The 17,154-nt window shown below is 36.5% G+C and overlaps 1 protein-coding gene across 2 annotated transcripts in view; it reads right to left on the bottom strand.

Annotated features, from left to right (window-relative positions):
• The window catches only part of LOC310959133 (uncharacterized protein), a 30,241-nt gene extending 13,295 nt beyond the window's left edge, over positions 1 to 16,946 (bottom strand). For both annotated transcript variants that reach the window (XM_083930377.1, XM_083930376.1), the window contains exons 1-3: positions 16,844 to 16,946; positions 15,564 to 15,717; positions 15,164 to 15,277 (exon numbers count right to left, since the gene is read on the bottom strand). In XM_083930377.1, the coding sequence (XP_083786503.1) occupies positions 15,164 to 15,277; positions 15,564 to 15,710 (261 nt within the window). In that variant the 5' untranslated portion in view covers positions 15,711 to 15,717; positions 16,844 to 16,946. The remainder of the gene's footprint in view (positions 1 to 15,163; positions 15,278 to 15,563; positions 15,718 to 16,843) is intronic.
• Positions 16,947 to 17,154: the final 208 nt, after the last annotated feature.

The following is a 17,154-nucleotide window of genomic DNA, read 5'->3' on the forward strand; positions in this document are numbered from 1 at the left end:
ACCTCCGACTTTTAAGGCTTTTTTTCCCGTAGCTGGATATAATTTGTAGCATTCTAAAATATAAATGAGGACAGAGACAGTGAGATACTTGCTACAGCTGCATTTCTATAGACATGAAACAGAGAAAATACCGTTTTATATCCATGATTCACTGCTTTGTTCTGGATTACTGTGCTCTCTCTCCTTATTAATTGTATTACTTGCTCAACCCCCTCTCTCTCCGTCTCTTTCTCTCTCTCTCTCTCTCTCTCCCTCTCATTGAGCCTCCGTCCATAACGTCCTTTTTAACCAGCTGACAGTTTGTTAGTGACTTGACCAGTGGACTTTGCTCAGACCTGATTGGCTGTTGAAACAGGTGACATGTGTTACATTCTAAACCAACTGCCTGCGTTTTGACAAGTTGAATCGGCAAGGTTAGATTCTCAATGAGGTGGGTCAGTTCACACCGCTGCAACTTTCACCTGCAAACAGTTGCGTTGCGAATATTTGGTCTGAACTGGACTTTAAGTTGATCAACAGTTGATCACAGCTACAGAATCTGCTATAAAGAAAAACAACCTTACTGGAACTGAGGCTGAACAGCTAAGGTTAAAAGTGTCAGCAGCGTTGTCCCAAGCTAAGGTCCCACCATCCAACCTCACCATTGAGGAGAGAAAAGCAGTAATAGCACTGAGCAAAGACCACAGCATCACAATCCTTCCAACAGACAAGGGTAGATGCACAGTTGTTCTCAATACAACTGATTACCAGGCAAAGATCTCTGCATTACTCAGTGACTCTAACACTTATGACACTCTGAAACGAGGCCTTACCAGCGGTTACAAAAAGAAGGCTATAGAGTGTCTACAGCAACTACAAAAAGAAGGGGTCATTGACAAATCACAATATTACAGGCTCTACCCTCAGGACTCAACCCCCTGCTTATATGGACTCCCAAAAATCCATGAAGAAGGGGCCCCGCTCAGGCCCATTGTCAGCAGCATAAACTTGGTCACTTACAACATTGCCAAGCACATAGACAATATCCTGGTACATGGTGGGTACACCCCACACCCCATCCAAAACTCCATAAACTTTGTGAACAAAGTCAGAGACTTGAAAATGGATACAGGTGTAACCATGGTATCCTACGACATGACTTCCTTGTTAACTTGTATCCCAACCATGGAGGCTCTGGCCACAGTAAGAGAGCAGCTCACACGGGACAACTCCTTACACAACCCGAACAAATCCAACCAGACCACATTTGCAAAATTCTGGATTTATGTCTGAATACCACATATTTACAGTTTAATCAAATCAATCTTTATTTATATGGCACTTTTCATACTTTGAAAGTAGCACAAAGTGCCTTACAGAAAATAAAAGCAAAACAAAAAAAAATATATATTTTTTTTTTTAACAAAGAAACACCATGAAACCCAAACCTCCCACCCCCACAAATATACACACAGGGATACACAAAGACATACACACTAACGCATACACATAGCCATACACACATCCACACACACACACACACACACACACTAGCTGTTGCTAAGGAGACACGGTTAGGCACCGAGATCTGAGGTGAGGAAGAATTTGAGGGAATAAAAACAGTCAAAACAGTAAAATAAGTTAATCAAGAGGAATCATGGTCCATGGCTGCAGGGGGCGCGGCCACAGGCACGCCCAGCCCGGGAAGACAGGAGGCTCCACACTATGGTGTAGAGCTCCCTGACACCCGGGCCAGGGCCGTCCACGAGACCACACCCCCATCAGTGGACCAGAGCCAACTGGAGCAAACACATGAAAACCGAGGGGCTAAAACTGTAAAATAAGATAAAAGGTACAGAAGCTAAAAACGGAGAAAATTAAAAACAGTAAAAGCAGATAAAAAGAATAGAAACTATGAGGGAATAAAAACAGTCAAAACAGTAAAAGCAGATAAAAAGAATAGAAACTATGAGGGAATAAAAACAGTCAAAACAGTAAAAGCAGATAAAAAGAATAGAAACTATGAGGGAATAAAAACAGTCAAAACAGTAAAATAAGATAAAAAGATATAGAAGGTAAAAACTGAGGGATTAAAAACAGTCAAAACACTATAATAAGATAAAGGAATAAAAACTAACTAACTCACTAAAATAATCAAAAATATAAGAAGCATAAAAGGAATGTGAAAGAATTAATCAGGTCAGTTAAAAGCCTGATTACAAAGGTTGGTCTTGAGCCTCTTTTTTTAAAAACATCAACATTCTCTGCGGTAAGAGTAAAGAGTAAAAACAGTCAAAACTGTAAAACAAGATAAAAAGAATAGAAACTATGAGGGAATAAAAACAGTCAAAAGAATAAAATCAGATAAAAATGTATAGAAGGTAAAAACTGAGGGAATAAAATCAGTCAAAACAGTAAAATAAGATAAAAAGAATAAAAACTGAGGGAATAAAAACAGTCAAAACAGTAAAATAAGATAAAAAGAATAAAACTGAGGGAATAAAAACAGTCAAAACAGTAAAATAAGATAAAAAGAATAAAAACTGAGGGAATAAAAACAGTCAAAACAGTAAAATAAGATAAAAAGAATAAAACTGAGGGAATAAAAACAGTCAAATCAGATAAAAAGAATACAAACTGAGGGAATAAAAAACAGTCAAAACAGTAAAATAAGATAAAAAGAATAAAAACTGAGGGAATAAAAAACAGTCAAAACAGTAAAATAAGATAAAAAGAATAAAACTGAGGGAATAAAAACAGTCAAAACAGTAAAATAAGATAAAAAGAATAAAACTGAGGGAATAAAAACAGTCAAAACAGTAAAATCAGATAAAAAGGTATAGAAGGTAAAAACAGTCAAAACAGTAAAATAAGATAAAAAGAATAAAAACTGAGGGAATAAAAACAGTCAAAACGGTAAAATAAGATAAAAGGAATCAAACTGAGGGAATAAAAACAGTCAAAACAGTAAAATAAGATAAAAAGAAATAAAACTGAGGGAATAAAAACAGTCAAAACGGTAAAATAAGATAAAAAGAATAGAAACTATGAGGGAATAAAAACAGTCAAAACGGTAAAATAAGATAAAAAGAATAAAACTGAGGGAATAAAAACAGTCAAAACGGTAAAATAAGATAAAAAGAATAAAAACTGAGGGAATAAAATCAGTCAAAACAGTAAAATAAGATAAAAAGAATAAAACTGAGGGAATAAAAACAGTCAAAACAGTGAAATAAGATAAAAAGAATAAAAACTGAGGGAATAAAAACAGTCAAAACAGTAAAACAAGATAAAAAGAATAAAACTGAGTAAATAAAAACAGTCAAAACGGTAAAACAAGATAAAAAGAATAAAACTGAGCGAATAAAAACAGTCAAAAGAGTAAAATCAGATAAAAAGGTATAGAAGGTAAAAATTGAGGAAATAAAAACAGTCAAAAGAGTAAAATCAGATAAAAAGAATAGAAACTATGAGGGAATAAAAACAGTCAAAACAGTAAAATAAGATAAAAAGAATAAAAACTGAGGGAATAAAAAACAGTCAAAACAGTAAAATAAGATAAAACGAATAAAACTGAGGGAATAAAAACAGTCAAAACAGTAAAATAAGATAAAAAGAATAAAACTGAGGGAATAAAAACAGTCAAAACGGTAAAATAAGATAAAAAGAATAAAAACTGAGCGAATAAAAACAGTCAAAACAGTAAAATAAGATAAAAAAGAATAGAAACTATGAGGGAATAAAAACAGTCAAAACAGTAAAATAAGATAAAAAGAATAAAAACTGAGGGAATTAAAACAGTCAAAACAGTAAAATAAGATAAAAAGAATAAAACTGAGGGAATAAAAACAGTCAAAACAGTAAAATAAGATAAAAAGAATAGAAACTATGAGGGAATAAAAACAGTCAAAACAGTAAAATAAGATAAAAAGAATAAAACTGAGGGAATAAAAACAGTCAAAAACGGTAAAATAAGATAAAAGGAATAAAACTGAGGGAATAAAAACAGTCAAAACAGTAAAATAAGATAAAAAGAATAGAAACTATGAGGGAATAAAAACAGTCAAAACAGTAAAACAAGATAAAAAGAATAGAAACTATGAGGGAATAAAAACAGTCAAAACGGTAAAATCAGATAAAAAGGTATAGAAGGTAAAAATTGAGGGAATAAAAACAGTCAAAAGAGTAAAATCAGATAAAAAGAATAGAAACTATGAGGGAATAAACTCAGTCAAATAAGATAAAAAGAATAAAACTGAGGGAATAAAAACAGTCAAAACAGTAAAATAAGATAAAAAGAATAAAACTGAGGGAATAAAAACAGTCAAAACAGTAAAATAAGATAAAAAGAATAAAAACTGAGGGAATAAAAACAGTCAAAACAGTAAAATAAGATAAAAAGAATAAAAACTATGAGGGAATAAAAACAGTCAAAACAGTAAAATAAGATAAAAAGAATAGAAACTATGAGGGAAAAAACAGTCAAAACAGTAAAATAAGATAAAAGGAATAGAAATTATGAGGGAATAAAAACAGTCAAAACAGTAAAATAAGATAAAAAGAATAAAACTGAGGGAATAAAAACAGTCAAAACAGTAAAATAAGATAAAAAGAATAAAACTGAGGGAATAAAAACAGTCAAAACGGTAAAATAAGATAAAAAGAATAGAAACTATGAGGGAATAAAAACAGTCAAAACAGTAAAATAAGATAAAAAGAATAAAAACTGAGCGAATAAAAACAGTCAAAACAGTAAAATAAGATAAAAAGAATAGAAACTATTAGGGAATAAAAACAGTCAAAACAGTAAAATAAGATAAAAAGAATAGAAACTATGAGGGAATAAAAACAGTCAAAACGGTAAAATCAGATAAAAAGGTATAGAAAGTAAAAATTGAGGGAATAAAAACAGTCAAAAGAGTAAAATCAGATAAAAAGAATAAAAACTGAGGGAATAAAAACAGTCAAAACGGTAAAATAAGATAAAAAGAATAAAACTGAGGGAATAAAAACAGTCAAAACGGTAAAATAAGATAAAAAGAATAAAACTGAGGGAATAAAAACAGTCAAAACAGTAAAATAAGATAAAAAGAATAAAAACTGAGGGAATAAAAACAGTCAAAACAGTAAAATAAGATAAAAAGAATAAAACTGAGGGAATAAAAACAGTCAAAACGGTAAAATAAGATAAAAAGAATAAAACTGAGGGAATAAAAACAGTCAAAACAGTAAAATAAGATAAAAAGAATAGAAACTATGAGGGAATAAAAACAGTCAAAACAGTAAAATAAGATAAAAAGAATAAAAACTGAGGGAATAAAAACAGTCAAAACAGTAAAATAAGATAAAAAGAATAAAACTGAGGGAATAAAAACAGTCAAAACAGTAAAATAAGATAAAAAGAATAGAAACTATGAGGGAATAAAAACAGTCAAAACAGTAAAACAAGATAAAAAGAATAGAAACTATGAGGGAATAAAAACAGTCAAAACGGTAAAATCAGATAAAAAGGTATAGAAGGTAAAAATTGAGGGAATAAAAACAGTCAAAAGAGTAAAATCAGATAAAAAGAATAGAAACTATGAGGGAATAAACTCAGTCAAATAAGATAAAAAGAATAAAACTGAGGGAATAAAAACAGTCAAAACGGTAAAATAAGATAAAAAGAATAAAAACTGAGGGAATAAAAACAGTCAAAACAGTAAAATAAGATAAAAGGAATTAAACTGAGGGAATAAAAACAGTCAAAACAGTAAAATAAGATAAAAAGAATAAAAACTGAGGGAAAAAACAGTCAAAACAGTAAAATAAGATAAAAAGAATAAAACTGAGGGAATAAAAACAGTCAAAACAGTAAAATAAGATAAAAAGAATAAAAACTGAGGGAATAAAAACAGTCAAAACAGTAAAATAAGATAAAAAGAATAAAAACTGAGGGAAAAAACAGTCAAAACAGTAAAATAAGATAAAAAGAATAGAAACTATGAGGGAATAAAAACAGTCAAAACAGTAAAATAAGATAAAAAGAATAGAAACTATGAGGGAATAAAAACAGTCAAAACAGTAAAAGCAGATAAAAAGAATAGAAACTATGAGGGAATAAAAACAGTCAAAACAGTAAAAGCAGATAAAAAGAATAGAAACTATGAGGGAATAAAAACAGTCAAAACAGTAAAAGCAGATAAAAAGAATAGAAACTATGAGGGAATAAAAACAGTCAAAACAGTAAAATAAGATAAAAAGATATAGAAGGTAAAAACTGAGGGATTAAAAACAGTCAAAACACTATAATAAGATAAAGGAATAAAAACTAACTAACTCACTAAAATAATCAAAAATATAAGAAGCATAAAAGGAATGTGAAAGAATTAATCAGGTCAGTTAAAAGCCTGATTACAAAGGTTGGTCTTGAGCCTCTTTTTTTAATAACAACAACATTCTCTGCGGTAAGAGTAAAGAGTAAAAACAGTCAAAACTGTAAAACAAGATAAAAAGAATAGAAACTATGAGGGAATAAAAACAGTCAAAAGAATAAAATCAGATAAAAATGTATAGAAGGTAAAAACTGAGGGAATAAAATCAGTCAAAACAGTAAAATAAGATAAAAAGAATAAAAACTGAGGGAATAAAAACAGTCAAAACAGTAAAATAAGATAAAAAGAATAAAACTGAGGGAATAAAAACAGTCAAATCAGATAAAAAGAATAAAAACTGAGGGAATAAAAAACAGTCAAAACAGTAAAATAAGATAAAAAGAATAAAACTGAGGGAATAAAAACAGTCAAAACAGTAAAATAAGATAAAAAGAATAAAACTGAGGGAATAAAATCAGTCAAAACAGTAAAATAAGATAAAAAGAATAGAAACTATGAGGGAATAAAAACAGTCAAAACGGTAAAACAAGATAAAAAGAATAAAACTGGGGGAATAAAAACAGTCAAAAGAGTAAAATCAGATAAAAAGGTATAGAAGGTAAAAATTGAGGGAATAAAAACAGTCAAATAAGATAAAAAGAATAGAAACTATGAGGGAATAAAAACAGTCAAAACAGTAAAAGCAGATAAAAAGAATAAAACTGAGGGAATAAAAACAGTCAAAACAGTAAAATAAGATAAAAAGAATAAAAACTGAGGGAATAAAAACAGTCAAAACAGTAAAATAAGATAAAAAGAATAAAAACTGAGGGAATAAAAACAGTCAAAACAGTAAAAGCAGATAAAAAGAATAGAAACTATGAGGGAATAAAAACAGTCAAAACAGTAAAATAAGATAAAAAGAATAAAACTGAGGGAATAAAAACAGTCAAAACAGTAAAATAAGATAAAAGGAATAAAACTGAGGGAATAAAAACTGTCAAAACAGTAAAATAAGATAAAAAGAATAAAAACTGAGGGAATAAAATCAGTCAAAACAGTAAAATAAGATAAAAAGAATAAAACTGAGGGAATAAAAACAGTCAAAACAGTAAAACAAGATAAAAAGAATAAAACTGAGGGAATAAAAACAGTCAAAACGGTAAAACAAGATAAAAAGAATAAAACTGAGGGAATAAAAACAGTCAAAAGAGTAAAATCAGATAAAAAGGTATAGAAGGTCAAAACTGAGGGAATAAAAACAGTCAAATAAGATAAAAAGAATAAAAACTGAGGGAATAAAAACAGTCAAAACAGTAAAATAAGATAAAAAGAATAAAAACTGAGGGAATAAAAAACAGTCAAAACAGTAAAATAAGATAAAAAGAATAAAAACTGAGGGAATAAAAACAGTCAAAACAGTAAAATAAGATAAAAAGAATAAAACTGAGGGAATAAAAACAGTCAAAACAGTAAAATAAGATAAAAAGAATAAAACTGAGGGAATAAAATCAGTCAAAACAGTAAAATAAGATAAAAAGAATAGAAACTATGAGGGAATAAAAACAGTCAAAACGGTAAAACAAGATAAAAAGAATAGAAACTATGAGGGAATAAAAACAGTCAAAACGGTAAAACAAGATAAAAAGAATAAAACTGAGGGAATAAAAACAGTCAAAACAGTAAAATAAGATAAAAAGAATAAAACTGAGGGAATAAAAACAGTCAAAACAGTAAAATAAGATAAAAGGAATAAAACTGAGGGAATAAAAACAGTCAAAACAGTAAAATAAGATAAAAAGAATAGAAACTATTAGGGAATAAAAACAGTCAAAACAGTAAAATAAGATAAAAAGAATAGAAACTATGAGGGAATAAAAACAGTCAAAACGGTAAAATCAGATAAAAAGGTATAGAAGGTAAAAATTGAGGGAATAAAAACAGTCAAAAGAGTAAAATCAGATAAAAAGAATAGAAACTATGAGGGAATAAACTCAGTCAAATAAGATAAAAAGGATAGAAACTATGAGGGAATAAACTCAGTCAAATAAGATAAAAAGAATAAAAACTGAGGGAATAAAAACAGTCAAAACGGTAAAATAAGATAAAAAGAATAAAACTGAGGGAATAAAAACAGTCAAAACGGTAAAATAAGATAAAAAGAATAAAACTGAGGGAATAAAAACAGTCAAAACAGTAAAATAAGATAAAAAGAATAAAAACTGAGGGAATAAAAACAGTCAAAACAGTAAAATAAGATAAAAAGAATAAAACTGAGGGAATAAAAACAGTCAAAACAGTAAAATAAGATAAAAGGAATAAAACTGAGGGAATAAAAACAGTCAAAACAGTAAAATAAGATAAAAAGAATAAAAACTGAGGGAAAAAACAGTCAAAACAGTAAAATAAGATAAAAAGAATAAAACTGAGGGAATAAAAACAGTCAAAACAGTAAAATAAGATAAAAAGAATAAAAACTGAGCGAATAAAAACAGTCAAAACAGTAAAAGCAGATAAAAAGAATAGAAACTATGAGGGAATAAAAACAGTCAAAACAGTAAAATAAGATAAAAAGAATAAAAACTATGAGGGAATAAAAACAGTCAAAACAGTAAAATAAGATAAAAAGAATAGAAACTATGAGGGAATAAAAACAGTCAAAACAGTAAAAGCAGATAAAAAGAATAGAAACTATGAGGGAATAAAAACAGTCAAAACAGTAAAAGCAGATAAAAAGAATAGAAACTATGAGGGAATAAAAACAGTCAAAACAGTAAAATAAGATAAAAAGATATAGAAGGTAAAAACTGAGGGATTAAAAACAGTCAAAACACTATAATAAGATAAAGGAATAAAAACTAACTAACTCACTAAAATAATCAAAAATATAAGAAGCATAAAAGGAATGTGAAAGAATTAATCAGGTCAGTTAAAAGCCTGATTACAAAGGTTGGTCTTGAGCCTCTTTTTTTTAATAACAACAACATTCTCTGCGGCCCTGAGGTTCTCCAGCAGACTGCCTCCCCATGTGTTTTGGTTCTTGTGGTATGGTTAAAAGGCCAGCACCAGAGGACCTCAGGGTACGCGAGGGTCTATATAGGATAAAAGTACTGCCAGGCCAGAGACCATAAAGACATTTAAAAACTAGTAAAAGAACCTTAAAATCGATCCTGAAGCACACAGGGAGCCTATGCAGCGAAAACTGGTGTAATGTGCTCCCGCCCTCTGGTGTTCGCGGCTGAGTTCTGCAGTAATTGTAAGTTGTACTTGTTGTTTGTGGGAAGACCAGAGAGCAGGGCATTACAATAATCTAAACGACAAGAAATAAAAACATGCATCAGCACCTCCGTGCTGGTCTGAGAGAGAAAAGGGCGGACTCTGGCTATATTCTTAAGATGGTAAAAACCTATCTTTGTTATGTTTTTGAAGTGTGGAATAAAACTGAGCTCAGAGTCAAAAATCACACCCACATTTTTAACAGATTTTGAGGGTTTAAAATCCTGTAACATTGGTAAAAGTTTCTCTCTCTGGCCTTCAGGACCAATGACTAAAACCTCTGTTTTGTCCTGGTTGAGTTGCAGGAAGTTTGCTGCCATCCATGACTTGACGTCTACAATGCAGTTAAAAGGAGCATCAATTGGCCCTGTGTCATCCGGAGACACAGCGATGTACAGTTGCGTATCGTCAGCATAACTATGAAAGCTGATGCCGTGCCTCCTGATGCCGTCCCCAAGGGGAAGCATGTAAAGATTATAAAGAGTTGGAAAATTGACCCTTGGGGAACCCCACATATAAACTCTGTGGACAGAAACATCAAGTTCACCAGAGAAGATGTCAAGGACAATAGTTTGCCTTTCTTAGACTGTGACGTCCATATGGAGAATGACAGGAGCCTCCACATTGGGGTATACAGAAAACCCACTCACACAGATCAATATCTACTGTTTGACTCCCACCACCCTCTGGAACACAAGCTTAGGGCGCACTCACACTGTCCTTCTGTACTGGGCCAAAACCGTTTTTTCAGCTAAAGCCTAGTACTTTTAAGCAGTGTGAGTGCACCCGTTCCGCGCATAACTGCGGACAGCGGGCTGTCCACGGCCCGCTTGAAAGAGGTGGGCTATGTAGAGCCGTTTGCACATGTACGGGCACGAGCGTGCGCATGTGTACGAGCACGAGCCCTACGGCGGTAGCGGTATGTGCGCCTGTTCGGACATGTAAATAGAAGGACGGAGCATGCGCGGACATTTAACAACAACAACAATGGCGGTGAAAGGTTCACGTTGGTGTGATGCGGAGGTGGAGTGTTTACTGCAGATTTTGGTCGGATGAAAATATTCAAAAACAGTCGACAAGACGCACAAAAACTCCGAGGTCTGTGGAAAGATTTGTAAACAAAGCCAGACACACGCGATCAATGCGTGTGACATGTTACGGCATGATGACGTATGGACAGCAAGAAGCATTTGCGCGAAGAAGTCATCCATGCAATTGTAGAGAAACCATCACTAAACAGAGGAGGAGGTCTGAGACACCACTTATCTCCAATTTACAATGCTGCCCTTTCATCCCTTCCCAGGAGATTCAACAATCTAACCTCAAAGAACAACTGTTCACAAATGGCCTCCTGTGACTCCAACGACTGTCGTTAAGACTCAATAGAGCACTAACGAAGCCGAAGCCAACTTCCCACCAAAGACTGCCTCTCTAACAACGGTCATGGCACTTGGAGCACAAAGGGTTCCAGTGACATCATCGGCCTTGTGAGAGGTTAAATACCTGGATCTCACACCAGTTAGTTGGACCAGTCCCAGCCTGGTCAGATGCGTACATGAACTGATGAAGCCTCTTGGATGAGAGGTGAAACGTCTTCCTAGACAAATAACCAAGTCCAGTTGCTTTTGACTGAAATTGCTTTGGGGATAACGATGACCTGGACAAATATTCACAGGATTATCACAGGCAATTTTAGACTATTTTTATGGTGCTCAAGTGCACCTACAGTACATCTCGCTTTTTTAGTCTTCTGACTACTCAAGGCACTTTCACACTACTTGTCACATTCACCAGTTCACACAGACATTGGACATCTACATACCATCTAATCTAACCATTCACACCACATTCACACATCCATGCGCAGCACAAGGAGCAGTTCGTGTTTCAGTGTCTTGCCCAAGGACACTTCGACATGCGGACTGGAGGAGCCAGGGATCGAATCGGCAATCTCTCAAATGGAGGACGACCTGCTCTACCTCTGAGCCACAGCCGGCTCTAGTTAGGCTACATTATGTCAAGGGAAAAACTGTAATGGGGTCCATTGACCCCGGACCTGAAGATACCAGAATGAGAAGGGGTTCTGTGGGTATTTCAATGAGTATTTGAATATTACTCTGCATACTGGGGTCTGGAGAAGTGAATGAGTATAGAATGAGTATATTTCTGCATCTACAGGTCCATAACCAGTTTTGAATGTGTTAGATTGGGTCTGACTAGAAAGCTGAGACTCCTGTGGATTTAATGAGCCCAGCTGTATTTAAGTTTGATTATGTTAGTCCTCATAGCAGTCATTTCATTATAGTAAGAGCATTTTTTGTATAAAATGAGCTTGTGAACTACATCCAGAAACTAAGACCTAGGGCATTCAGAGGATGGATGGTTTTCCTATGGATATTCAAGATAATGGGGTGTCTGAGCAGTGCAGTGGCTTTTTCTACCGTGTTCCTCAAGGTCTGGGTAACTAATGTGGTATTTTGGACCATTTGTATCAATTCTCAAATGGTAAAAATGGTTAAATGCTGCATAACAGAAATGTACATAACAAATGGTATCAACATAACAAATGGTATCAACTCAAAAGTTGCCGCAACAACATATTAGACATAATAGAGCATGAGAATGATCATCATGAACTCACCTCATTATGTTCTAAGCCCTTATATATATTTATTATTATTTTTCTTTTATTATTTATTCTTCACAATTTATTTTAATTAATTAGTTAATTACTATTTTTTTCTGATTTATGACTAGAAGAACTTGACACACAGAGTAGAGCTGCATCTCATAATCTCAGGTTCCAGTTTTCAGATTATGTACAACACTTCTATGTGCCGTCTACAGTTGAAATGCTGTCAATCCTGTTTATTACATTTCTTTTTCCCTGTTGAAAGGGTGTTTTCCCCCAGATCTGCGGAGAAGGTCTAAGGACAGAGGATGTTTTATGCTGTATAGATTGAAAAAAGAAATTAAAGGCAAATTTGTCATTTGTGATACTGGGCTTTATAAATAAAGCAGAAATTTGATGTGAACACTGCAGACATTGTTGAGCGAGGGCAACAGAGAATCCATCTTCTCCGCAAACTGAACTCTTACTTGACTAGGCCAAAGGTCAATTAATCGATTTTGTGATCGTATCATCTGATCTGAGGCCGTATGTTTTGGACACTTGAGTGAAGAAAGGGGTAGAGATGCGAGATGCTGAGCTGTGGCGGCTAGCTGTAGCCTCAAGGTCTTAGGTGCCTCAAGGGGCAGTAAACCTCGCACACCGTTGTGGACACCGGTAGTCAGGGAAGCTGTCCGACTGAAGAAGGAGGCCTTCCGGGATATGTTATCCCAGAAGACTCTCGAAGCAGTTGCAAGGTACCGACGGACCAAAAGGGCTGTAGCCTCAGAGGCAAAGCAGCAGTTGTGGGAGAAGTTCGGAGAAATCATGGAAAAGGACTTTCGGCGGCACCAGGGTGCTTCTTGTAAACCATTCGGCACCTCAGGAGGGGTAAATGGGGAACCGTCCAATCTGTTTACAGTACGGAAGGGACGCTGGTGACCTCAGCTGATGAGGTAGTCGGGCGGTGGAAGGATAACTTTGAGGAATTCCTTAATCCGACTTTTGTAGAGGCAGAGCTGGAGGCTGATGAGGAATCATTGTCAATATCTCTGGCGGAAGTTACTGAGGTAGTCGAACAACTCCACAGTGTTAAACATTGCGTGGAAGTCTGGGACAGTGCCAAAGGAGTGGCAGACCGGGGTGGTGGTTCCCCTATTTAAAAAGGGGGACCAGAGGGTGTGTGCTAATTACAGGGGTATCACACTACTCAGCCTCCCTGGTAAAGTCTACTCCAAGGTGCTGGAAAGGAGGGTTCGTCCTATGGTCGAGCCTCAGATTAAAGAGGAACAATGCGGATTCCGTCCTGGACGTGGAACAACAGACCAGCTCTTCACTCTCGCAAGGATCCTGGAGGGGGCCTGGGATTATGCCCATCCAGTCTACATGTGTTTTGTGGATATGGAGAAGGCATATGACCGGGTCCCTCGGGAGATACTGTGGTAGGGTGCTGCGGGAGTATGGGGTGAGGGGGTCACTTCTGTGGGCCATCCAATCTCTGTACACTCAAAGCGAGAGTGTACAGAGAGTAAGTCGGATTCCTTACCCGTGGTTGTTGGCCTCCGCCAGGGGTGCACTTTGTCACCAATCCTGTTCGTGATTTTCACGGACAGGATATCGTGGCGTAGTCGTGGTGGGGAGGGGTTGCAGCTTGATGGGCTGAGGATCTCTTCTCTGCTTTTTGCAGACGATGGCATCGTCGGTCAGTGACCTTCAGCACTCACTGGATCGGTTCGCAGCAGAGTGTGAAACGGCTTGGATGAGGATCAGCACCTCTAAATCTGAGGCCATGGCTCTCAGCAGGAAACCGGTGGATTGCTCACGCTGGGTAAGTAATGAGTCCTTACCTCAAGTGAAGGAGTAAAAGTACCTTGTGATCTTGTTCACTAGTGAGGGGACATTGGAGTGTGAGTTTGGCCGGAGAATCGGAGAAGTGGGGGCAAAATTGCAGTCGCTCTCCCGCACCGTTGTGACAAAAAGAGAGATGAACCGGAAGGCAAAGCTCTCGATTTACCGATCAATCTTCGTTCCTACCCTCGCCTATGGTCATGAAAGCTGGGTCATGACCGAAAGAATGAGATCACGGGTACAAACCCAAATGGGTTTTTTGAGGAGGGTGGCTGGAGTCTCCCTTAGAGATAGGGTGAGAAGTTCAGCCATCCGTGAGGAGCTCGGAGTAGAGCCGCTGCTCCTTTGCGTTGCAAGGAGCCAGCTGAGGTGGTTTGGACGTCTAGTAAGGATGAACCCTGGGCGTCTCCCTAGGGAGGTGTTCCAGTCACGTCCAGCTGGGAGGAGGCCTCGGGGAAGACACAGGACCAGGTGGAGAAAGTATATCTCCACTCTGGTCTATGTACAGTACTTTTGTATATATTACTATGTTCCAAGATCACAGGAGGTAAATTTAGGGACCTGACCAGTTTTTTGGAGGAAAGCAAACAATAGTGTCTTCTCCTGGTCACATGCTTTCAAGTGAATTTCCTCTATTGCCCTCAGGTCGTCGCTACGTCTCACCCGTCTGTAAGACAAACCGTTTAAAAAAAAAAAAAATCTTTTATCTCCTCTGCTATTCCTCTCTTAAATTCTTTATAAGGATTTTATTCCTTTTACCATGTGCATCTTGTTGGCCGGGCATGTGCAACCTACAGCATGTATTTGTTCACTTTGTTTGGTTGATCCTTCATAACACTGTATTCCTTGGCATTCTATTTTATTTATTTGCTTTATTAACTTATTCCCTACCTATTTATTGTGTGTTCTGTGTTTTTGTACTGGGCCAGTATACAAGCTGCTGAAATCAATTGCCACTGGTGTGATTAATAAAGTTGTCTGAGTCTGACTATATGCCTGTTTTCACAGGCTGTGTAGAAACCTACTGCAAGTGAGGATAGAATGGATCTTGCTGAAGTGCCTCCATAATGAAAGAAAACAAACAAACCATATCACAAACCTTTGCCTTACTCTTGCTCCTTCGAGGCCTGTCCAGCACGGGCAAAAGTTCCTCAATATTTCCAAACCGGTGGAAGCCGTAGAAACCTCCCTCTGGTTGACAATCTGACACCATCTGCAGCAACAGACTCTGGTAACTTCACATCTTAGTTGTACTTCTTTCTTATACGCATTCATTGAATTGGAAAATATTACAGCAGTGACATCACTTATTGTTCTGAGTTTAAACTGTATTGTAGCCTTGCTCAAATGGAGCACAGGTGCGTTTCTGAAGTGGCTACTAACGTGTATACTGTATGTACTGTAGTCTGTACATTATTCAGTACTGTTCAATAACCAAATAATAATGAGAGAAAATGGGGAAATCTACAGAGCATAGCATTCAACTTGTGATATCTTACCTTCATGATGAGCACACAGTTAATGAGTTCACACATCACACAGTGGTTGGAGAACCAAAACAGGAGCTGGAGGCCATGTCGTGGAAAAGGACGGCCGAACCCTGACTCTTTCAGGTGCTCTAGAGTGTGAAGCTGACACTGAACCATAGTGGAGCTGACACACACACACACACACACACACACACACACACAGAGGAAAGATAAGCACTTACACACTTACAGTCAGCTGCCCCCCCCCCCCCCAACTGTAGACCAAGACAAGTCCATTCTTCTCAAATTGCGTCTTTTTTCTCACAACATGTTTCTTGCGACCCTGTTAACTATTTGCAACAGAATGATGATGTCTGAGAGTGCTGCGTCCCCCTGAAATACTTTTTTTTAAAAAACTTTTCAGAGTCAGTTAACTCTCTTTTGTTGGCCAATTTTGTAAAAGATGGAAAAGCCTGCCTAATAATTAATTTATCAGTCCCCCCCCCCACCAACACGAGGCCATCTCACGCATCGCATCTACAGTAGCACAGAACAACACACACCCACTCAACCGCCACTTCACCATCATGCCCTCCGGACGCAGGTTCGGGTCCCTGGTGTGCAGAAGGGCCCGCTATGGCCAAAGCCTGGTGCCTGCAGCCATAGCAGCCCTCAACAAAAGGCCAAGATAAGAAACTCTACTGTCCCACTCTGCCATATATCTGTCAACATGTTTCCCTGTTGTGTTTGTCCATATGTGTAATAAGTGTCGGCGTGCTGCCCATAAACTGACCGGATGACGTGGGAAAGAATTTCCCCTCGGGGACAATAAAGTCCAAAGTCTAAATTCCGTCTTTTTTCTCTCAACATGTTTCTCGTGACCCTGTTGATTATTTGCAACAAAATGATGATGTCTGAGAGTGCTGCGTCCCTCTGAAAGACTTTTTTTTTTTTTTTACTTTTCAGAGTCAGTTAAATCTCTTTTGTTGGGCCCATGTCGCCCAAGGAAAAGAAGCTGCCTAATAATTGTGCACACAGTAAATAGCATATCGTATCATTCAACTCGCTGGCCAGCCGCTACAGTATACGATCTGAGCTACAGCATCAAATATTGTGCTGAGCTACAGCATCAAATATTGTGCCAACACCAGTTGCTTGCCTCCTCTTTAAAAAGGTTGATATGTACAGTACACAAACCCGCTTATGATGATTATGATTGCATCATGTAATAAATTAATAGGAATATGTAGACTACAAACTCATCTGAGGATGTAAATGGCTGTTCTAATCAAGAATGAGGTTTTGTTTACCGTTCCTGCCGCTGTCTGTTACTGGGGCTCTGCTTCTTCCTCGTCCTTGTTTACATTACAAGTTAAAAACAGTCTGCAGCGCGTCCCCTTCCCCATGTTTCCCCAGTCTGTGCAAGGCCATGGAAGGAGGCTCGGGCACCAAACAAACATGGCTGCGCTTTGAGGGTATGACGCATGCGCAATGTGGCGCTAGACTGACTTATGGTGTCCGCTCAAGTGCTGTTTGGGTGCGCTTGGGCCGTTTATAGTGCGCCACCTATTGAGCCTCATGGCACCTGCAGACCAGATTTTACTGCGCATGTGTCACACCC

This window comes from Echiichthys vipera (assembly GCF_963691815.1).
Source record: "Echiichthys vipera genome assembly, chromosome: 2".
Classification (NCBI taxonomy): Eukaryota; Metazoa; Chordata; class Actinopteri; order Perciformes; family Trachinidae; genus Echiichthys; species Echiichthys vipera.